Source organism: Fundulus heteroclitus, chromosome 10 (assembly GCF_011125445.2).
Source record: "Fundulus heteroclitus isolate FHET01 chromosome 10, MU-UCD_Fhet_4.1, whole genome shotgun sequence".
NCBI classification, from domain to species: domain Eukaryota; kingdom Metazoa; phylum Chordata; class Actinopteri; order Cyprinodontiformes; family Fundulidae; genus Fundulus; species Fundulus heteroclitus.
Genome location: NC_046370.1, coordinates 1,138,859 through 1,163,784, shown reverse-complemented (window position 1 = coordinate 1,163,784; position 24,926 = coordinate 1,138,859). Strand labels below are relative to the sequence as shown.

General features: G+C 40.3%; 1 protein-coding gene across 1 annotated transcript; it reads left to right on the top strand.

The window, feature by feature from the left end:
* Positions 1 to 4,921: 4,921 nt before the first annotated feature.
* On the top strand, positions 4,922 to 24,715 carry mmp25b (matrix metallopeptidase 25b). Its single transcript, XM_036141737.1, has 11 exons — positions 4,922 to 5,019; positions 5,137 to 5,225; positions 6,343 to 6,475; positions 7,839 to 7,983; positions 9,585 to 9,880; positions 9,994 to 10,173; positions 15,224 to 15,308; positions 16,352 to 16,434; positions 16,516 to 16,668; positions 17,658 to 17,951; positions 23,705 to 24,715. Exons 1-11 carry the CDS (start codon positions 4,998 to 5,000, stop codon positions 23,965 to 23,967), a joined length of 1,743 nt encoding a protein of 580 aa, XP_035997630.1. The 5' UTR covers positions 4,922 to 4,997; the 3' UTR covers positions 23,968 to 24,715.
* The last annotated feature ends 211 nt before the right edge of the window (positions 24,716 to 24,926 follow it).

Here is a 24,926-nt window from a genome sequence, read left to right as displayed (position 1 = left end):
GTGTGTGTGTGTGTGTGTGTGTGTGTGTGTGTGTGTGTGTGTGTGTGTGTGTGAAACCTCATGCCCCTTGGCAGGTCCCTTCTCAACGAGGTTGGCCTCCGGATCCAGGGTCCGATCCCCCACCTGTCAGTTGCCGGCACCAGGCTGCTGCGGTTCCAGCGGCCAATCGTTCTTCCAATGTTGCAATTCTCCACAGTTGTGACATGCATTAGAACGAGACCACTGTCCACAACCTATGCCCTGACGTGCACGACCATGTCCACGATGGTTAAATCTTCCTCGTTGAGATCCATCAGAAAACAGGATTAGGGCAACCTTGTGCAGATCAGTGTCTCTTATTTTTCTTTCCTCCACTGATGACATTACAGCAGAGCACGTTTCTTTGAATCAGCCAGATGCAAAACTTGACTCCAGTCTCCAGACAAAGTTCACTTTCTGCAGCAAACCTTTGTCCTTCCTCTCTGGGATTAGGGAGGAGGGCAGCGCTGGCCTGGATGTCAGCTGCAGTCCTTGGTCTAAACATGGGCTTCATTCGCTCCCGTCACCTCCAGCATGGATGAATCAGTCCTTGGTTTACTCGCTGTTTCCCATTTCTCTTGCATGTGAAAAACAGAGAGGTGCGAATAAAGTCCAGTTCTGGCTTTGAGATGACTCTTGTGTCTGCTCTGCCTTGGTAGTGACTGGGTCTGATGAGGGAGGGATCCTCCCGTAGTTTTCACCTGCTGTTCCGTCAGAGCCGCCCTGCTTGCTGAGCTCACCTCGCTCTGCAGCCTCGCCTCGGTCCGCATACTGTTGAACAGGTTGATGTCTTCTCGGAGGGGGACAGGAGTCCAGATCCGGGTCAGCCACCTGGAGGGACTGCAGCTCCACCTGCAATGGAGCATATGGAAAGGAGGGTGAAGCACCACATGTCTATATGTAATTTTAAACAAGGGGTCATTAGCAGCACAACCAGTATTGTCATGTCTGTTACCATGTCACCAGAAAAATATTTCCCCCTGCCCTCTGTTTCAGTTCAGAATTTAGTTTTAGCATTCATTGCAGCACTTTATTCATTTTTACATAGTCTCTCTCCATCAACTGTTTAACCTTATTTGACTGATTTATAACTTATAAACTTAGAAACTGACCTATAAACCTATTATACTTATAAACTTATAATAACTTATTATAACTTATCTTACCAAATGAAAGCACATTCAACACAATCATCTCCACTCTGGAGGAGGGGGAGAAACCCCCGAGGCCTTTGAGGTTCCGGAACCCATTTTTTTTTACCACAGGCGGCACGTCTGCCCGTCCTGGCTTTCTCCTTTATGAGGTGTAGAAATGCTAAAACCACCCGCAAAACCCTTTGTCTTGCTTGGTCCTATTGTTACCAATAGACCAGCCCTGTTCTCCAGACAGGGTCAGGCCCTCGCGCTGATGTTCCCACTCCACCAACTCTGGAAAATTAAACAAGTATTAGGAGATGATGGTTAATGTACAATAAAATGGTTTAGAGTAGTGTCTCACTCAGAAATCATTACAGAATTTTCTTTGATTCGGATCCGATCAGCCAGGAGCTGCAGGCCGGTTCCAGGACTCCCCTTTTTTCAATGTAGGTGGACTGAAGATAGGTCTTCAGGCTAGCCAAGCGTCCTTATCCCTCACCACGCAGTCCTCCTGGCATGTCAGATCCTGCCGACAACGCTAAATTGTTATGGATATTAATAATTATCAATTAAGTGAGCACACCACTCATGAAAACGTATGATGCATCGTTTGTCTTTAAGTTAATTTTAATTCAAAGGCATAAGCGTTTGAATGTCTCTGTCCCCTAACGCAGTCAGGAAACAGAGCAATGAGAAAAAGAACACACTAACTTTTATACATTCTGGGTTAACGAAGAAAGTGGGAGTTATCGTCAGAGGAGTGCAGCCACTGGTACGATCCAGTTCCTATCTAACTCAACTCCTCTCTGTGTCCTTGGATGTGGAAACACAAAAGTGAATCTGTGAGCATGAGAGCTTCTTTCACACGGGAAATATGCAGGTGCATCCAGACAAGATATGATCAGAGTTACATACATCAATAAAATAAAATCACAACACTGCCCTACTAGCAAAAGGGATCCACACAAAATTACTTAAAAATAATTATACCTAATGTTTTTTTTTCCAACAAAATAAATGTTAAAAAATAAATAGTAGGATTTTTTAATTAATTTATTTTTTTTACATTTTTTGCTTTAAGATTATTTTTATCATGATACACGATAACTAGATCTTTTACAGGTGTTTTTCACATTTTTACCAGGGCTGCACATCCTGCAGTTCTGAAGAAATTTTGGAATGCTTTTCATTTTGACCTATTTTTCCAGAAATACCACTACAGAAAAAAATCTAAATCTGTAAAACATTCAGACTATTTTTTGCAGGCCATAATGATGTCATAGTAAAGCTGACCTGTGAACTTCTGGAAATAAAATGTTATCACCTCATCTGAGAGACTTTTGTGAGAAAATGATCAGAATTAGAGAATGAGTTCCTTTGATTTATAACTTGAGGTCAGAGCTGCTGAGACCCTTCACCTTTAACCAGCGAGATGTAATCATGTCTTTGTCAAAGTCCGGGTGGACGTTGGTGCCGAATTGGAACTTCCTCAAAGCATTCCTAACGGGTCGCTCATGGGAATGGCACAGAGGAGAGGAGCAGTTCAGACACACCGTGTGAGCCTGGAAAACCGTCTTGACCCAGGAGGAAAGAGACAGATGCTGCATTTTGGGGCTCAAATGCAATAATTTTTTTTTTTTATATTAGATACATTTTAGATACAAGGGATATTTAGAGGTTGAAACTAGTTACGTTTACATGGACAAATAGTCATTGGAATAAAGGGCCGATTGGAACAAAAAGGTGTCATGTAAACAAGCCAATCGGAATATATTCAGATTAAGTTCAATCGGAATGAAATTATATTCCGAATGAGACGGTGGTTAATGCCGATTGATAATCCGATCAACATCCATTTAAACGCAGGATTAAGTTATTCCGAATGTGGCAAACTAACCCGAGTGCGCATGTGCGCCCGACGTAAACGTGACAAACTTCTGCATTGGCGAGCGGCGGAAATACGTCAGGAAGCAAAACTCCTGATAAACCTTTCTGTTCGACAAAATAAAAGAGTTCAAAATTGTTGCTTACTCAGTAACGTTTCAACCATAATTAGAACATCGTGCAAGTCCAGCCTGGGCGCTCGGAAGACAAACAAACTTGTATAATTCTGCTTTGTTTACTGTTCTTTTTTTATTGTTTAGCAAAGACGGAAGTACTTTTTCTGTGTTTTTTTTTTTAGGGATATTTGATAATGCTGCATGGTTATATTCTGCATAAAGCCAGATGCATATACGTGTACATTATGAACGGATTAATTGATTATGTGCCCATATAAACAGTACAATCCGATTATTTAATCCTAATCCAATCGTGAAATTTTGTGTGTGCACGTAAATATGGCTACTGATTCTGTTGGAAAATCTTAAAATCATCTAAACTCAACCAGTTAAGAGAAGATTTAAGAAGAAACTCAATATTTACTAATACACATTGGATACTTAGTTTATCCATGCTTTACTCACATATGGCCTTATGTTAAATGTACTTTAATTTTTAAGCTGTTACACAGGCTTGAAGAAAACATTTTAGCCTTTTAATTTGTGCTTTTCATATTTTGTAACAGTAAACACACACCACTGTATTTCACTGGGAGTTTGCTCAAGAGAACAACAAAAAAGTCCTTTTGAGAAATTTGTGCTTTTTATTTGCCATAATCATATTAAGCAACATTAACCCATTAATCCACTGAGTGTGAAGTGAATCTACAATTACAATTACAACTGCATTATGCGTTATTTTCTAATTTCACAGATAAGGTACAGCAAACGGATAGATGGTTGGATGAATGGATGGGTGAAAACCCATGTATCTTGGCTCTAATCGGCATGATGGGGCTTAAGACGGACCGAGTGCAGAGTGTGGTGGTGGCAAAAAGCTTAATAATAAAAAGAGAACTTACAATATGTCTAAGACAAAAGGAGACTGAAGAGAAAGCACAAGAACTAAAAACTACTACGAGAAAGGAGGCAAAGGAAAATAAGGCTGAGCTGAAAATAAGGGAGCGTGAAATCAGATGGAAGAAACCAGCGGGGAACAAAGAGAGTCAGAGAGAATATATACTGATGCAGGGAGGAGAAAAGTGAGGCAGAAACAGGTGAATTTATTCAGGAGGAACGGCTGAGACCGATGAACACAGATGAGCTGAGGGGAGGAGAGCAAAGAGCAGGAACTGGGGGGAAACACATTAAAGGAATAAAACAGGAAGCAATACAGAATGTACACAGACCCTGTACACTAACCCTAATCAAAATGGTAGCCACCAAAATATAAACAGGAATCAACAAAAACATGAAGCAACGGCAAAAACTCAAACAGCTAAGAAATAACCAGAGAAAACAAAACCTAGGAAAGACAACAGCAAAGTCAAAACCTGGAGATCAGGACACTAATTATGAATCAGGAGTCTTCTGAAGCCACCTGAACTGGATTTTCTGTCGGAGTCATGAGAGCAAAGGTGGCAGAACAAAAAAGCACTCCACACCTTTCAGATTTTAGTGGCAGCCTAAAGAATTTACAAAATATGTCTTGTGTTTTCTTACTTTACAAGCGCTATATATTGATCTTCCCCCATACACCCAATTTAATAACCGTTTTTTAATCACTTTTACATTTCACACACCAGTATGGACCACACATTATTTTCAGTATGAGGGCAACTGGAAACCCAAGTGTGATCAGAGTCAAATGAAGAATAAATATCACGGCAAGGCTGCCGTACATGGTTTCAGTTTAACATCTAGGGAAGTTCCCACCCTCAGAAATAAGAGACGCTGCAAAGCTTCGCCCTGCAGCCAGAAGGAGCGCATCGATCAGCCCAGCCTAGTCCCCAGAGACAAGAGGATGCTCCGGATGAGAAACCGCGGTGAGCTTCGTCTCCTCGCTTTGGGACGGTTCACGGAGACAGCGGGGAATGTCGGAGTTGCCAAAGTTTTTTTTTTTTTTTTTTTTTAGCGATTAACGGCGCGCTTTTTGTTTGCAGGGATGGAGCTGGAGCTTCTGCTGTGGATAGTGATGCTGAACTCCGCGGGACGCGCCGCGGCGGAGCTCAATCAGTACAGCAGAGCGGTGGTGAGGGGCCAACTGGAGCCGCCTGGGTGGCTTTCCAGGCGCACGATGCGCTGCAAACCTCTTTTCATTTAATGTAGAGAAAAATAACCGGAATTGTGCTTGTGCTGTATGTAATGTTTGTGACTCATCTGCATGTATATTAATATTCCAAAAGCATGAATGTGTTCTTAACATGACGCCTATTAACAAAGCGAGGTCAACGCGTAGACTACGGCTGAATTACTCATCAAATACGCATGAAAAGCTTTTTTTTTGGAAATCTGGGAAAAAAAACATACTTTTTGCTGAATCACTTAACATTAATCACAAAGCAATAATAATAATAATAATAATAATAATAATAATAATAATGATAATGATAATAATAATAATAATAATAATAATAATAATAATAATAATAATAATAATAATAATAATAATAATAATAATACCAGCTGAGTCAACTAATGGCTTGAGGAAAAACTTTGAACTTCTCAGTAACAGTTCCCGAAAAACATCCTTATTACTTATTTTTGCACAACTTTACATTTATGAGATAGTTATGTGTCATTTATTCAGAAAGGGAGATTTTCACTTCCCTCCCAAGAGCGTTTACTGTTTTATATTGATTTTAAAAGAAATTGTGGGCTTTGCTGTAAAACAATGTCCAAAAGCTGAGATTCATTCAGGTAGAATCAGAAAGGAAAGCCAAACATGAATGTGTTAAAAAACCACAGAGAAACAGTTACAACTCCTTTTCCTCTCAGCTCTCAACATCAAACGTTGAAATCAGGGTGGAGGCACCAAAGAAGAACAACTGGTTTCAAAATCACTGTTAAGAAACGAGATTTCTCGTAGCAAGTCTTCACTCACATCCCTTCTCTTTCTTATTGTTCTGTGTAAAACAATTGATATCTAACTTGTCCAATGAGGAGAGGTTTTTTCAACACTGATGGCCTAAATGCTGCTTTATGACTCAGTGGTAACAGTAATCTGTTTGTCATTGTTGACAAGTAATGAGTACTACAAGCAAAAAAAAAAAAAAAAAAAAAAAAATCAGTTTTTTTTTTAGATGCTCAATATGTTCATTCTTTCAGGAAATTGCTTAATTTGTTCTAGTTTCCTTATTTCTGTTTAGGACTGGCTGAGCAGATACGGCTACCTTCCTCCTCCGGACCCACGCACCAGCAAACTGCAGACCAAAGAGGGGATTGAGCAAGCCATTCGTGTCATGCAAAGATTTGGAGGGATCCGGGAAACCGGCATTATTGGTAAAACACACCTAAACATCGTATCTGCATGACGTTTTCCATGCAGGGCCTTCCAAAACCCGGCTGCTGCAGCCGCTGCCATCGGTGTGTTTCATTGGGATTTTATCTGACATAACGACACAGAAGTAAGTTTCATTGGACAGTGAAAGGGTAAGAATACAAGGCTGTTAGAGCATTAATCTGAAAAGTGTGGCATGCTTTGAATTCAGCCCCCTTTGCTCCGGCACCCCTAAAGAAAACCCAGCATAATAAATGCCTTAAGAATTTGTTACAGTCTGTTTTTAACTTACTCTAAATCCAGATTTTCTGGACTTTAGTGAGCATCAAACAGTATCATGAAGACCAGGGAACCCAGCAGACAGGTCAGGGTGAAAGTTCTGGTCCAATTTTTAGGTGAATTAAGTTCTAAAACAACATCCCAAGCTTTGAACATCTCCCAGAGCTCTGATCAATCCATCCAGGGGCGGTTCTAGACAGGGGCCTGTGCCCCTGTAGAACTGTTCCTGGCCCCTGTTATGGCCCCTGTACTAAAAACATGGTATTAAATTTCTTTGGATGATAAATGCTGACAAAGATACCGTGACTGACTGGTCATTTGGATCAGTTGTATTTTTTTTTTCATGTATGTTTTTACCCAATAATAAAATAACAATATAATTAAAAAATAAATATAAAAAAATAACAATAATAAGAAAATTAAGCTGTTTCACATTAAGCTCCCACTGTATTGAGAAAAGATCAGGGGTCTGCAACCTGCAGTTCCACAGGCACAATTGGCTCTTTGGCTTAATATATTAAACAATGAAATGTTGACCTGTTAAGTCCCCCCCCCCCCCCCCCCCCCAATCTTTTGTTCTGTGCCCCTGTGAAAAAACACTGGCCCCACCCTGGCCCCCCTGCTAAATTTGGACTAGAAATCCCCACTGAATCCATCATCTGGACCTGGAGAGAGAATGGACCTCCTGTAGAACTACCAGGCCATGGACGTTCACCTGGACTGACAGGATGAACAAGGAGACCATTGATCATTTATTATTCTGGAGGAGCTGTAGAAATCCACTGCTCAGATGGGAGAATCTGTTGACACAGCAAGTATTAGTCATCCACAAATCTGGTCTTTTCAGAAGAGAGGTGAGTAAAAGGCATCGTTCAAAGGAAGCCCGCGTACAACTCCTGGCCTACATGCAGACTATCGCTCCACAACCCCATCAATTATGCTGTAACAAATGAAATCCCTTTAAGACACATTGGTGTTTCTTGTTTATAGTTTTGTAAAGCCCTGTATATGGAGTCCAATAACGTCTCTAAGTTCTCCTCATATGTTCAGGTCAAACACATGACATGTCATTAACTCTTCCTCCAGACAGCGAAACGCTGAAGCTCATGTCTACGCCGCGATGCTCGCTCCCAGACGTCGTTGGAGGCGAGGACATGAGGAGGAGGAGGAGGCGCAGGAAGAGATACGCTCTGTCAGGTCTTAAATGGCACAAGACAGACCTCACATGGAGGTGGGTTTTCCCGTCACGCAGCGGTTTAGACCACGAGTGAATGAATCATTGGTCATATTTTTCAACCGCAGGCCGTATTAATAGATCTTCATGTACATTGCTGCGGAGAACAGCAAAGTACATTTTAACATTTTACATTTTATTAAATGTTTAACACTGTCAAAATAATTTTAATAACAGAGATCAAAATAAATAAAAAGCAGTTTTTAAATTATTTTATTTTATAAGAGGGAAGAGTTGTCCAAACATGATAATTTAACTTAAAAACCAGTTAAGTTTAAAACGTTAAAACCAGTATTTATCTGAAAAAGTTCTTGCCACCTTGCAATCCCCCAATGATGAGATCGATTTCTTTGACTTTACCCTGGTCTGATTAATGCCTGGCCTGTGGAATCAGGAAATAACTTAAGCAGAACTTGTCTGACAACACGAAGTAGGCTAAAAGAAAATAACACATCATGCTTTAATCTAAAGAAACTCCAGAACTTCAAAACTCCAGAACATATGAGAAACAAAATCATTGATGGATGATTATATGGGGTGGTGTGGTTAGAGCATTGTGCATGTGTTCCAGAGGTTCTGGGTTCAACTCCCACAGACTGCCACTCTGTGTCCCTGAGCAAGATCTATAACCCCAGCTTGCTCCCCAAGGGGATGGGATATATATTGCAATGACAATAAAGATGATATTACGATCAATGTGGAAATGATTGAAAAACCATTCGTAAGATGTTGGTTCTCCAGAAAACCACAGCAGGGACCACTTGTGGAGAAAAAAGGGAACAGTAGGGAAACCGTGGCCAATAAACCAAAATGACCAAAAGGGTGCATTAACAACTCAACCAGGAGATCAGAGAAGAACCCTTAACTATATCTAAAGCAGTGCTGGCTTCACTGACCTCAGTGGAGGTCAGAGTCCATGTTTTTTTAAGAAAAGGCCAAGCAAAAATGGTGGAGTTACGAGGCCAAAACCACTGCTGACCAAAGAAGATCACAAGCACACTTTTTCAGACAAACATCTTAATAATAATAATTGAACTTTATTGATCTCACAATGGAGAATTTCACTTCTGCATCTTAACCCATCCCCTTGGAGAGCAGTGGGCTGCCACTATGCGGCGCCTGGGGAGCAATCGGGGGTTAAGGGTCTTGCTCAGGGACCCAGAATGGCAGCTGGTGGGAGTTGAAATCAGAACCTCTGGGACCGAAGCTCTGTGCTCTAACCACTCCCCTCTATTGTCACCTCCGGGATCTTGATGGTCATGACCAGAAGTTCACGCACACTTAGGTTTTTCATGTTAGAGTGGCCTGATTATAGTTGTGACTTAAAGATACTGCAGTGGTGTAACTTATGCTAAAAAACCCTCAGGCGGGGCTGATTTACAACCTGTTTTCATAATATGTAACCCAAAAATCCTCATAATTAAGTGTAAAGGTCTGAAAATATCAGTCTATTGGTAATTAATCTATATAATGCCTTTCGCTTTGTAAACTGAGTTAGTCGAATAAAGAAACTTTTCAATAGTATAGATTTTTTTTGTCAAGCTCAAATGTAAAAGCAAAGGATGCTGATGGGTGAAAAGTTTTCCTCTTATTTGCAGCATCCACAGCTATCCGACGTCCCCCGTTCCGAAAGACTTGGTGAATTCTCTCCTGACTCACGCCTTGAAAGCCTGGAGCGACGCCACTCCGCTGAACTTCTGGCAGCAGCAGCCGGCTGGCAGCGGGGAGAACGCGGCTGGAGGGGACATCAGAGTATCTTTTGCCAGCTTGCTTCATAACGATGGATACCCATTCGACGGGCGGGGCGGCACGCTGGCCCACGCCTTCTTTCCCGGCATAGATGAAGTCTCTGGCGACACACACTTTGATGACCATGAAATCTGGAGCTACAACGGTATTTATTACTACCATGATGGCTGTTGTAGCAGATGTGGATTTATAGTCGGCAACAGAAACCCAAAAGCTCCCTGACCTCATTGTTGTTTTTGTGTGTTCCCACTTCCACAGGTGACAGCAGCACCACTGACCTGTTCACGGTAGCGGTGCATGAGTTCGGCCATGCTCTGGGACTCTCCCATTCCTCGTCCGATCCGTCCATCATGAGGCCGTATTACCAGGGTCCTGTTGACGATATTTCACAGTTCAAGCTGAGTTTGGACGACAGGCTGGCCATCCAGCAGCTGTACGGTCAGTGCCACCCAGAGAGAGTCATGGAGAGGTCCTGCATTAGAGTTATGCTACATTAAGACTGGGGCAAACGTAAAACAACTCATCCCATATTTTGAAATTGGCTCACATACTTGGAAATTATTTTAATTAAGTAATAGACTTACAATTTATTAATTGTAATGGCCCTCATGTCATTTTAAGCAAAGCCAAAAACAACCAGGTTTTTGATTTACAAAAGTTGCATCCGGGTAAATAGTTCATTTTGCATGTTTGTTTATGTTAAGAGTTCACAGTCATGTTTTTGGACTGTGGGAGGAAGCCAGAGTACTTGGATGCATGCACAGGGAGAACATGCAAACTCCATGCAGAAAGACCCAGGGCAAGGGTTGGACTCAAACCCAGGACCTTCTTCCTGCAAGGCAACATTGCTACCCACTGTGCAGCCCTGAGATAAAACATCTAGCTTTTAATTTTAGAGCTGCCCACTTGCTCTGTGACCTCCGTAGACGTCAGCTATCTCACTGCTGCTCACCTTACTGATTTCCTGTGGTTTGGCCACAAATTTTTAATTTACCCTCTAGATGTTTTATTTTTAACAGCTTACTAATCTATTTCTCGGTAGTTAGTTGTGGTGTCCATGTTGATGCAGACCCGAAAAAACATACAAAACAAACTTACTAAGCCAAATTTATTTATGAAGCGCTAGAGGAACAGCAGGTAATGACCAAAGCACTGAACAAAAGGAATATTTCAAATAAATGAATACAACATTAGAAGTTAAAATGAACAAACAGTCAAATGTAATGCCATACAATAGAACGGAGGTTTCAACTGTAATTCAAACCTTTTCAAGTTTGTTTTTTTATTAGCATTTTCTCCAGGTGTGAGAAAGCTACTATCTGGCATAAAAAATCATGTAATAGGAAAATTTTGACAGCGTTGTTATTGTCTTGCTCAGTAAGTCTATTTACCATCTGAAGCCAACGCAGCATTTAAGTTGTTTTTAAATTAAAGACGGCCTAAAATCGTAGCAGGAGTTTCTACAGCGCAGCTTTAATGTGCTGCTCCAACACACATTTATCTAGATTATAGAGATGACGACAATGTCCTGAAAACCACAATTATTTATTGCTTCATCCTTTGTTGCTAAAGAGATTTCCATCCAGCACATACAGCTACACTTCTTCATAAACTGTTGTCTTACTCTCAACATTTTCTATGGAGATATTAGCTATAGTGCTAAGCTAACATTAGTTTGTTTAGTCTTTGTTTTGATACGACCTGTTGATCACGTTGTCAAACATATTTCAGTACAGCTCCCGTTAACTGTGTGGACAAGACCAACAAAGAAAGTGTCCTGGCTTCATAAACTTTGTGTTGTTTGTGTTGGACGTGGTAAAATGTAGTAAGGTTTCAGCTGCTCTCTCTGAATCAATTCCCCACAGAGTTTTCTGAGCAAAGTGTGCAGACCAGGTCAGAAAGTTACATCTGTAGATGTGCTTATGTACAGCTTTGCAAAATCTCTTAGTGCCAGTGTCTCTACATTACAAAATGCTTTTAACATAGTTCAGAGCATGTTTCTACAGCTGGATCTTACTTTATATGCAAATACGAGCAAGTTGATGTTACTCTCAAGGACAAAGAGCAATCCACAGATAAGTCCTCCAGCTGTCACTTTTCAAGGGGCAGAAATCCATCCATCCATCCATCCATCCATTTTCTAAACCGCTTTATCCCTCATGGGGTCGCGGGGGGTGCTGGTGCCTATCTCCGGGGCAGAAATCGAAAGAGTTAAATCTTTTAAATATCTAGGTATTTTAATTGATGCCAATCTTAGTTTTAAAGGCCATGTTGGACATTTGGTTTGGAAACCGAGACTGAGAATTGGCTTTTATTTCTGAAATAGCCTCTGTTTTTTTTTTCAATGCAAAAAGGAAACTTGTAGCTGCAATATTTACACACCTATTCTGGATTATGGTGACCTCATTTATATAAATGCCCCAAATTAAGTATAGAAACTACTGACCTCTGTTTATCACTGTGGTTTATCACAAACTGTAAGCCTCGCACGCCACTGTGAACTTTACTCACATGTGGGCTGGCCAGCACTGGATAATTGTAGACTCACTCAATGTTCATTTATGAAGGTGTTCTACATCTGAAAAGGTCTGTAATGTATTGAATTGTCATGATCTGTGTCATGGCCAGGACTCCCTTGAAAAAAATATTAGTAATCTCAGTGGGACTTTCCTGAATAGATAAAGGTTAAATAAAAAAAAAAATACATAAAAAGCTGCAGCAGCCAATACAGTTTTGCCACTATGAACATCATTCAAATGGGTAAAGAAACCATTGGATTATTGGGGTAAAACCAGGATTCATTCAATCAGCAGTAAAAACACTGAGACTATAACAACAACAACAACAACAACAACAGGTATGAGGAGTTTAGTTTTATCAGGGACTCCTGTAACAGAAATATTAAAAGTGTCATTCCTTACGTATCAAAGGCTATCAAACTTTTCTTCCTCCTGTCCACAAAATAAGAAAGTTGCCCCCCCAGCCATTCGTGGTTAATGTACAAACATAGACAGATTAAACAAGGGAATACAGACCGCACCAACAAACATGTTTTTGTTGTTTTTCTAATAATTATGGCAAAAACACGGTGCAAGGAAGGATTCGGTGTGTTTATTCGGTTTCTTGGAGGTTATTCTTCAACTTTGTGTGGTTACTACCTGTGGTGGAGGCCATAGCCTCACTTTAGGAACCACAGGGACCACATTATTTCCATCAAACGTCAAATCTCATCTGTTATATTGCAAGAGCCATTAGCTGGTGAAGATTCTCAGTCATCCAGGTCATGGTCGTTCCAAAAAAGTAAAAAAACAAAACAACTGGACTTTTTTCCGAAGTTTGAAGACGTTTCACTTCCTTTCCAGGAAACTTTCTCAATTCAAAAAATCCGGAGTAGAGTGGAGTTCCGAGCTTTATAGTACTGCCCAGCAAAGGGCTCGTAGTGGCTTAGATAACATGCAAATTGAACCGAAACCAGTCCACCCCCTTAGTAATAGGAAGTCGTTAGGGTCGTTATTGACCTGGCTTACAGGAACGATGTTTTGATCACCCATATGGCGGTGAGGTGATGATCGGCCGGAATCAACCCTATAGCTGTATTATAAGTTTTTGAGAGTTGGAACCTAAGGCCTTATCCTCCGTTTAAGGTTGTTTTTTCTCTCTTAACGTAAATGGCTTCCTTCACTTTTTTGTCCAAAATGTGAACATGTTGGTCCTCACAGAGTGTCCTTTGTCCTTAAGATGTGGGTGGACAGCAGAGTCTTGTCCTGAGGAGGTAGCTCTCCTGTGTTGAACCATGCGTCTGTGGAGAGGTTGTTTGGTCTCTCCAATATAAAGATCAGAACATTCCTCACTACACTGAACTGCATAAACCACTCCGCTCATCTTAGGTTTGGGGGATTTGTCCTTGGGATGCACCAGCCTCTGTCTGAGGGTCCTGTTTGGTTTGAAATGTTCTGGGATTTTGTGTTTGGAGAAAATCCTCTTGAGTTTTTCAGAGACTCCAGCAACATATGAGATGACCATGTTTTTGTGTTTAAGCTTCTCACCATTATGTTCTGCAGCGGGTCTTTTGGACTTTCTTGCTGATTTGGCAAAATCCCAGTTAGGATACCTGCAGGTTTGGAGGGCATCTTTGACGTGTTTTTGTTCTTTGTGCTTCCCTTCTGTTTTAGAGCCGTTAGGTTCATAATGTCGAATGGGTGACGATTTCTTCCTGCTTCATGCAGAAAAGACAGAAGTCACTGCTTTATGTTCCAAAAATACAATATTCCAAATCAGATTCAGATTTACTGGCCCAATTTTTTGTAAAAAAAAAAAAAAAAAAGAAAAAAAAAAAAGGAATTTGACGTCAGTTTCACGTGTGCACCGCATAATGACGTTAAGCTTAAATATAGAGAAAGGATATCTGCTAAAATATAAAAGGAACAGTATGTATGTGTATGTAGAGACATTTTTATATGTGTAAAGAAACCAAAAAAAGTAAGGTAGGCTGTGGTCGTGGAAACTCGGGCTGTAAGGGGTTCCTAGTGCTCATCAGCGGTGGCCTGGGGAAAGAAACTCTCTGTGGTTTTTAAAAATACTTTTCTGTAGCAGCAACCTGATGTTAGAAGTCAAAACAGTTTGTGTCCTGGATGTGGGGCGTCTGCAGAGATGCTAGCTGCGCCTTTCATGACCCTTGACTCGTAGGATGGAGGGAAGATCGAAAACATTTATCATCTCCAGAAGCTTTGGATCAAAGAATCTGACAAATGAACGGCTCGTCTGATCACTGTTGAGTGTTTGAAGTGTGAGACGAGTGTTTGAAGTGTGAGACTGAAGACTTAATTTAGATTTCCTTTTTTGTTTCTAAGCAGTGTTTTATGTGTTGAATAGACTGAGCACAAACGTTTTCGATTTTAAAAGTTTCCTTTTACAGAGTCATTTGTCACATTGCTGATAATACTTCAGCAAAGTAAAACAAAAAAGTTAAAATATGTAAAATCATGAGCTGAAGCTATACATTTATTAGATAAGTGTGTGTTTTATTTTAATTCAGAAGAAAATCTCATTCCACAGTCACTTTGATGGAAGAGTTAAGCTTATTTAGATTGTTCAAAATCAAATTCCAGCTCAAAGGGTTTTGCTGGTAATCAAAATACACAAAATAAACATTGTTCACCATTTTTGGGATCTTGGATTTTATCCACAAATCTATGGTTGTCTTTGGCTATGAATTTAGAGCTACTTTCTTCCAAAACGAGCATAAAAAATAATGCTGGCTTCTTTTTAAGTTAAAAAGCACGCCCTGAAAGAATCAGCTATTAATCAGTACTGACGTGCACAGATGCAGCCGTGCCGAGCAGAAGTCCCCCTCTCAGGAAACAAAGAGCAGCAGGTTGCATCCTGTGTCAGAAACAACACCGACTGAGAAGAACGCTGGTTCCTCCACCATTTCTCATACTGTCATCAGCTTTCAGTTCCCATTCCATGTCATTATTCTGTGTTTCAGGCGTGAGAGACCAAACACATCCAGGAGGAGATAAACCCGACCCACCGCTCTTTCCAAGTCCACCTCCCCCGAGACCTACAAGGCTGTGAGTTCAAAATGATTAAACCCGACACGTTCTCAGTATTTGCTTTCCGGTTCTCACAAATAGACCCATGTGAATTGTTAAGATTCTGGTCAGAAGTTTAAATGCAGCCACCCTGGAGGTGAGCGCCATGCTAATTTGGGGTTTTATGATTGATTGGAACGGTTCTTCTTCTCATTTCTATGGAAGTGCATCTTAAAACTTCACTGAACACGTTTCTGAGAAACTTCTGTCTTTTGGAAACAATCAACAAGGTCCTGACATAAGTCTGTCCACATATTCCACCACTCTTCTTACAAGTATTGGGAGAGCTATGGTAAATGTCTTGGCTTCCAGGCAGAGATCCGAATGTTAAACATAGTCCACAATTTAGTGTTTTGCTGATTTATTCCTTCCAAAACCAGTTCTAATGTGTTTCGGACCATTATTCACACCCACCTCTACTCAAATCTGAAGCATCTAACTGTTGAGCTTATAGATAAGAGGTTGAGATTACATGATAAGATGTGTCGTTGTGTTTGACAGCCTTGTGTTGCCTCCAAACGTTCCTCTTGTCATGCAAAAGTCTGCAAAATGTCGGACAATTGAAAGAAACCTTTTACATGAGTTCTACCTCAGATATGGAAAGAGGTCAAATGTTCAGCCAGAGTTCTGACAGAAGCTTGTTGATGTCTACCAAAAACTTTGTGGTGTCCCTGACTAGAAACACAGATTTATCCAAACACTGTATTATTGGAGGTTTATGTATAATATGTAACAATATAGTCAAACATTTACACCCAATTTCATTTTCGTTTCTAATTTAAATTGGTATGTTGCAGTATCTATCCACAGCAATATAGTTTTATTTTTTATTTAAAAAATCATTGTATTCCTGCAGATTATGGATGTATGCAAACTTCTGACTGCTGTAGCTTTTGCCGGGTCACAACAAGGCTGTCAGAGCTTTGCTGTGGTCACCTTTGATCATGTTGCGCCATCTAGTGGCGCTTTACTGAAACTGCATTCAAACAAATCTGAGTTTAACTAAACTCTCCCTGTCTCAGTCCTGAGCCATCATTCGGTGAGAGATGCCAGGGAGGCTTTGATGCAGTAGCAAACATCAGAGGAGAGGTCTTCTTCTTTAGAGGTAAGAAAAACCATGTGAAGAAAAGTTTCCTCTAAATGCGTGTCAAAAACGAAAACGGTTCAACTCTCTTTTCTTGAAAAGGTGCACATTTCTGGAGGACCCAGCGAGATGGCTCCTTGGTGTCCTTGAGGCCGGCTCTGATCACAAACTTTTGGATGGGCCTTCCAAAAGGGACAAACAAGGTCGACGCCGTTTATGAGAGGAAGAGTGACAGCAGGATCATCTTCTTCATTGGTACGGGTGACAAAAAGCTGCGAATAGAGTCCATGCTGCTTCGGCTGATGACGTAGCTCGATCTGTAGCTCCGTTTGGGAGCAGTAGGTGTGACCGTGGCTAATATACGCTGACATGTTTGTTCCATTTCAAAAGAATGCAGGGAGGGAGTTTTCATTGATTTAAACTATTTCAGCATTAAGACCAACTTAGTTCTCTAAGGTTCATTTGTACTCATTGAATCTTATTGAATATTCTTAGCTCTTATTGAGCTGTGAATCTCAGCAGCTCCTCCAGAGATCCCGAGGACCTCTTGGCTGCTTCTCTGATTATTAATATTCTTGCTGCCAGTTTAGATCAGTGGTGTGACAAATATTTTGTCACATCTGCCAAAACAGGTCAAGCCAAAAGTACCCATGGCCTAAAAAAAATGAAAAAAAAATATCTAAAGTTAGAAAAAATATATTGTGAATTCAGCATGCTATATTACTATTTAACAAATTAAATAATGTAAAGTTTTTGTAGGAACGGAATGAGTAAATCATTGTAGATCCAAAATTTAAAAAGGGTTTTGCATCTTTACCTTATTAAAAGAAAGGATTCCAGATCTTTTCAAAATAACGATTAAAAAATTATTTCAGGTCCATCTTTCTTTGAAAACACTTTGCTACAGGTGGGTGGCTGCCTTGGATTTTGTTCAGGGTCATCAGCGTAAAGGCTGATTAAGAAATTTGCACTCCGCACTTTTCAGGAGTTTCTTTTGTAAAAAAAAAAACACAAAATTAAAACCACATATAATTTTCCTTCTAACTCCCAATTTTCTACTGCTTAGTTTCGTTCAGTCAGATTAAATCCCAGTGAAAATCATTGATGTCTGTGGTTGTAATGTCACAACATATGCAAAAGGTTGAGGGGTGTGAATATCTTTTAGCGAGGCACTGCCTCCAAACAGATAGCCACAAAGTGTTTTTAACCATTTTGACTCAGACATGTTCCCTCCACGTGTTCAGGCTCTCAGTACTGGGTCTTCAAAGACACAATTGCCATGAGCGGCTACCCTCGGCCCCTGTCCGACTGGAACATGCGGACGTCGAGCGGCACCAAGGTGGACAGGGTGGATGCGGCCTTCGTCTGGGCCCACAACGGCAAGACCTATCTGTTCAGTGGGGGGCAGTTCTGGAGGTTTGAAGAAGGCCAGAATGCCGAGCAGACGACCAAGGAGCCAGATGCCAACTACCCGCGGAGTAACGACCTCTGGACGGGAATGCCAACCCACATGGATGACATCATCACCTTTGGGGAAGGTAGTAATCTGCTCGCTTGCACAAATATGCTGTGAAGGTGTGACATAAGCAGTGGTGGAGTTAGCAAAAACTGAACTCAATTACTGTGAGAGCAGCACATATTTTTACTCAAGTAAAAGTAAAAAGCAGTCAAGTAAGAAATTACTCAAGTAAATGTAAAAAAAAAGTATTAGGTAGGAAGGCTGCTAAAGTACCGAGTAACTAATCATAACATCTGATACGATATTTAAAAGTGATCTAACTGGACAGACCAAAATATAAAGTACAAATTCTGTTGTTTTAAAGACTACAACAACAACAACAAAAACAATTACAAATAAACTAAAAGAGACAGGAGAACCACTTTTCTCATTTTCTTTCAACGTAACACGCTAGACCAATACTTTACAGCAGTTAATGTGTATCCAGTATGTTAGAACAGTGCAATGTACTTCCAGTAACATAAATTATAGGTATGTGTTTGGTGCATTTTTATGTTCTTTATTTAGTGAACTTACTCATGGTGGGTAGAGTAGCCAAAACCTTCACTCAAGTAAGAGTCCTGATATTTTTGAAATAATATTACTCAAGTAAAAGTAAAGAGCACAGTGTAGTAAAAGTACTCCTAAAAGATGATTTTGTTCAAAAAGTTCCTATCTAGTTACTACCCACATCTGGACATGAGCTACAAGCGAGTTTATTTCTATCATCATTTTCAGTGACAAGTGCAGGCAGATAAACAAAATAATATTTTTATATGAATGACACCAGTCTATCTGACATGTTGACGACGATTAACTAAAAACATGTGGTAAACCCAGTGGGAGATCACAATAAAATGAGATGTTCTAAATAACAATGTGGCGATTGCCTGTGCAAATTCTCCGTTATTCGGGTCATCGCAACAGAAAACTGGCTCAAATCGGAAGACTTTCGGTCTTTTTTTCTGAAAACGTTTCAACACCTGTCCGGGAATTTTTCTAAATTCTGCATTGACAAAGACTTCTGGAGAGGTGTCGAAAAGTTTTAGAGAAACTGAGCGGAAGTTGCCTCCGACTTAAGCACGTTTGCCAATGTGGCGGATATGGGCGAGTTTAGTTTAGAAGGAACACAACACCTTCACAAAGTTGATTCTGAGCAGATGATGACGAGTTAAAAATAAAAACCTCGCTACAGTGATCAGGTCTTTTCTCAAGGATTGACCAAATTTGTGTGCAGAGGTTTTAATGGAGCAAGTGATACACAGTGGACACATTTACAAAGCGACGCCGTTTCATTAATGTCGGCACATATTTAATATCGGCACATATTTAATATCAGCACATATTTAATGTCTACAAGCAAATAGCTGCAAACAAGATTTTAAAAAGCACATGGTTCGAATTTAGAAATCATTAATTCTACTTTACTTGTGACTTGTGACATTCTTTTATCTGTGTCAAAAGTTTCCACCAGATTTCTACAGGCAGCATGTGTCTCTAACAGTCCTGCTCTTTAGGAATGCAACACGATTTGATCTTGATGTAATTTATATAAATATGCATGAATATTTGCATGTTTTCCTCTAAATTAGGGCTGCCCAACTCCAGTCCTCAAGAGCTGCTGTTCTGCAAGTTCATGTCAGTTTTTTATGTAGAACATATACTAGTCATTAGATCATCAGCACTCAAAAATATCTTCAATATATTTGTAAAATACCCAGAATTATTGTCTTCTATAGATTAATTTCTGTCTTTGCACTTATAAAGATGTTGTTTAACAGTTTTTTTAGAGCTATTGCCTCAAGAGTCACAACAAGCAACTGTCTTTGGCACAATGTTACATTAACCAATTGACTCATCACCACACCACGTTTTTCTGGGGCAGTAGAGGCCTTTATCCACAGCAGCCATGAAGCAGAAGTCAGGAATCAAACCCCTGATGGACTCTAACTGATTCTGGGAATTGTTATGGGAGTTCTGAACAGATAACTGACCTCCCTGAGTTACTGAAGAAGGAGACCGGTGGAGTGATATAGTTCCAGCACCTTTATTGAGAAACAGAGCAGAGATTCACATCGTTGGGAAGTAAATCGCACCCCACGGTCCCGTCTGCATCTGCCCTGTCTCTGCCTGCCTCGCTTTTCGGGCTTCCCCTAATACTGCACCATGGCCTTGGTTTGAGACATAACAAAGACAGTCTATCATAGACAATAATCATTCTATGCAGCATTCAGCCTTGCACTCAGCAACAGTGGATCTTATACACAGACATCAGGTCTCCAGGCCTCCTATGTCTGAGTGATGTGAGGCCATAGTGTTATGGGAGTTTTGGGTGGAATTCTAAGCAATAGTAACTGAGTTCCCATCTTTACTAAATGACGAGACGGTGGTATTACGTTCCAGCACCTTTATTGAGAAACAGAGCAGAGATTCACATAGTTGGAAAGTAATCGCACCCCACGGTTCCGCTGCAGTCTCTGTCTGCCCTGTCTCTGCCTGTGTCGCTTTTCGGGCTTCCCCTAATACTGCACCGTGGCCTTCCCATGAGACAAAACAAAGACAGTCTATCGTAAACAATCAGTATCCCTCAGCAGCTGCAGCATTTGGCCTTGGAATCAGAAAACAGTGGATCATCAGGTCTCCAGGCCTCCTCTGTCCGAGTGGTGTGAGGCCATAGTGACTTCAGAATAATAATTCTTATAACATTCCTCTCTTTTTTTTTTTTTTGATGATGGCGTCGTCAGCATCAAGACAAAACAAGATGACCCATCGCTTGAAAATGTGAACAAAGCACAGAGGAACCATTTCTGTAAACTCGTAAAGTGGGACCCAACGGGTTCCCGTGTTGGAACCGGGTAGTGCTGGAACTTTTAGTACAGATCAACATGAATGCTTCATAGAGCTTTAACACACAAGATCAAAGATTTAGCTTTTGTCCACAATTTTGGATTCATCTAATTAGGTAAGGCCTGTTTTAGGTACCTATGCGCACATTATTTTAAAATTACATTAGACTATGGTAAGCTAAACCTGTTCAGTAACCAAAGTCGAATCCGTCTACTCTTCCCCACCCTGAATACCCTCCTACTCCTTTCTCCACTCACCCCTACGATGGACAATAATCCACCACTCCAAACTTACAACACCAGGAGCAAAGGCAGGAGAGGTTCAGTGCGGGCAGGGGAACTCCAGAAAAAGCTACCCCTAGGGGGCAGTAAAAACTGGCAAGCCCCCCTCCCAGGGAAATCTGCTCTCGGCCAATCTGAGCCTGAAAACCCTGTATTGAATCTATGTGTTATCATTACCAGCTAATATTAAAGGATCTTTAGAGCCAATCTGATCCTGGTTCTTCCTATATCAAATCAAAAGGTGCATAACCATAGATCCTTGTGTGTCTGAAGCAAACAGTTTCCACTTGTTACCATAAAACCCATATTGATCAACATGATGTAACATTAAAGTGTAGATCTCATAACACAAAAAAAAATCAAACATGTGAGTCAGTGGAACAGAGCAGTTAAACAAACAGCAACACAATATGAGAAGAGTCCTAAACGTCAAGAACGCAAAGTTAAGAAAGCCTTCAGGCCTTTTTAATGGCACAAGGCAGAAAATAATCTAATTGCGCTTAGGGTCTCTTCAGGCAACTCCTCCCGTTGAAGAATAAGGAATCAGAGTTCTCTGGCTTCTTCATCCCCAGATCCTCTTCTGGTTCCTCCTCGCAGGCTGGATGATTGAGCTGGATGGTAACGAATGTTCAGTTCTGGATGGGCACTGAGCATTTTATTTTGTATTTCTCTCTAATAAAACACTTTGTGAAGATGGTCTGCAGACACGAGTCCTTGTTTCCACTGGAGAACAGAAACAAGGTGTAATTAGTGTTCTTATCAAAACCCCTTTCATGTGTCATTTATTAAACATTCTCCAAGCACTTTCACAATTAAAGATATTTCTGTCCACAATTATTTAGCTCTCAGAATTCTGCAATTTAATTATTAGTTAAAAGAGTAATCTTTAAGTTCAAATGTATCTGCAGTAAATTCATAATAATTCTTAACAGAATGCTTTTAATGTGTGTCTTAACTGTTGTTGTCTGACAGTTGAACTTCTCTGCAACATAGGTTCATCAACATATTCGTTTCATGTCATTTCCCGTTTTATTTTGAAAACCCAACTCAGAAAAAGAAAGCCTTTCCATGTGAAAGCCTTTTCCCTCTCTCCCTCTTTTTTTTTTAAAGAAAGTGAGGTGCTGTTCTGCACCGAAAAGACAAAATATTTAGACCATGCTGTTACCGTTCAAGCATGCCAAGGTTCTACAAAACAAAGCAGTGAGCAGGAGAGCTTTTTGAAAACGTTCTAACATTGTTGAACAACAAAAGCTACTTAAGCAAATCAGAATTAGTTCCCAAATTAATCCTAAAATAAAGTAAACCTTACATTGTGTACATTGTGATTATTTATTTATTTATCTTCTTAAACTGAGGATTGAGGACTTTGATTAAGAAGTTCTTGGATGAACGCATCTCTGCGTTCCTATTAGTCTAGGCCTTGGTAATCTGATCTATGTGTTTTGAGTGCCTGGTCAGGAAAGGTTAAGGTTCTCTGAAGCTTTCTGTTTTCAGCAACCCTGAAAACCCAGAACCCTTTACAGTTAGTGTTAGGTGTCAAGTAACCTGTGGGACCACGTCGTCGTCTCTCTGGTTCCACCCTGGTTCCACCAGCTGTGTCAAGTTCACAACAGCTCCAAACCACAGCAGCTCGTCCCTGGGTGCCATGCCCCAACGGTTTCCACACCCCCCTGTGTGGAACATCTTTCATTGTAAGGATCTCACCTTATGTCCCGTTCAAGATGTTCTTTACACAACAGGAGTTCCAATGTGGGTGTCTTTGCTGCTTTGATGTTCCTCAGAGAAAACCCTCATTCACTGATACATCTCCAAGCTGTTACCCTTTTATCATCACAGGCCCCTAACCATCCTGACCAGATCCAAAATGTCCCCATAATTTATTCTAATTGAAGTAATCTTACTTATTTTCTGTATGTAAGACAATAACAATTAAATTATCCCGATCTAAAAGCCGCCAGGTTAAAGGTTTGCTAAACTCAGTGTTATGTGTTTTTTCCCCTTAGGAGGTTTAACTGGTTAATAAGACTATTGAGATATTTGTGTTCTAGTCGAGAGATATTAAATCTCCATAAATATGGTAACCATTGTACATTGATGCTTTAATCCTTAATTTACCCACGTTAGTTAGTAGGATGTGTCATTATGCTAATTTTATTGCAACCTTACCCATTTTAGCCAGTAACCTTTTCTTTGCGTTTTATTGATGCCTGCCAGAGTAGCAGAATTCAGCTTACTCCAAGATGTTCATTAAATGAAATGCTATTTACTGTAAAAGTTCACATTACTCTACTTATATAGTGAAAACGAATTAATTCATTTATTGAACTGTTGATATAATACCCACTTATTTTATTAAGTTGCTCTATGATTCCATCAAGTTACTTCTTTAAAAGTTTTCCACCTTTACATAATCTTAATGTGTTTCGTAATGTGTGTTTTGTTTTAATTGTGTACGAAAAAATCTGAAGTGAAATGCATGCATCTTAAACCAAGGTTTAAGATGCATGGGACTGAAGAGGAATCTGCAAATGTAATCACCAAACATTATTATAGAGGCAGATCGGTTTACAGTTTGTTCTTGTTGATGCGTTCGCGTGTCGCTCAGGTGAAGCGTTTCTGGTTGCCCTTTTCCTTACTGAAAGTTGCTGCCATCCTTGTTCTCCAGGAGACGCCTACTTCTTCAAGGATGACTTCTACTGGGTGCTCAAAAACGGAGGGATAAACCAGGAATACGTATCCCCCAAGTCCACCGCCATAGACTGGCTGCGTTGTCCAGGTCCTCCTCCTACGTTCACTCCGGAGGTTTCTGGAGATCCAAAGGAATGTGCCTGTTCCTTCAGCAGATCGTCTCTGTCACTGAGGAACGACTATCTGATCCTGGCTGCTGTCATGCTGATGTTTAACGCGTTGATTTCCCTAAATAATTAGTGGATTATTTAGGGAACCTGTTTTTGCTGCACTGAATTATAGAAGAAACCCTTTTTTTAACCATCATTCAGCCTTAGATGAGTTATTAGAGGGTCTGCTTGCAGAGAAGTTTGTGTTATTACTGCTCAGAATGTGTCGTTGACAGCCTGGAAACAGCAATACGCTCCCATCTTGCTTCAGTTTCACATGTTTGCAGGATAAAAATGGACAAAACTGAAGTCTCTTTGGGAGAGACTGGTATTTAGCACCACCATTCAGCAAGTGGAGCCATACTTTTAACTCCATATCTGATCCAGCCATGCAAATTAAGATGGTTATGACAGTTAAGCCGCCTTCATTTCATTTCCAAATTTAACTGTTCATTTTTATTTGTAAATGTGTTTAAAAAATGTATTTAACAGATTATTTATAAGTTCATGCAGTTTTGTTATTACAATTAGAAATGTGATAACTGGATTTTGTACACTTTGTAATGCTGTTCGTGGAGCTCAAATGTTGGTAATTATCTGAATTTCCTTGTCTTTGTCTGTAAGGCTTAAGGCTTGGTGTGTATCTGTCTAAATGCAAGCTTTGTAGCTGCACCGCTTAATTAACAAAATTACCAAAAAAAACAAACAAACACATTTTCAGAGATTCTCCCAAAAGGACTATAAATGTTTGTTTCAATGGAACTGCAGGTGTGCAAAAAAGCAAAAACAACTGTTAAGCAAATAATTCCCAAATATTCAAAAATGTAATAAGAACCTTTCACTGTTTGGCTTTTTTCTTTTTACAAGAACAGACAGCGGGTTTTTGTGCATACAAATTTTGTCAGGTCTAAAAGTTGTGACTAGGCTACCCTGAACCTTGTTTCCCAGAACCTTTCACACTGCAAAAAGGGAACTAAAAGTAAGTAACATTTTCTTAAAAAGTGTGTATTTGTCCTTACATTGAGCAGGTAAACGAGGTAAGCTACCAAT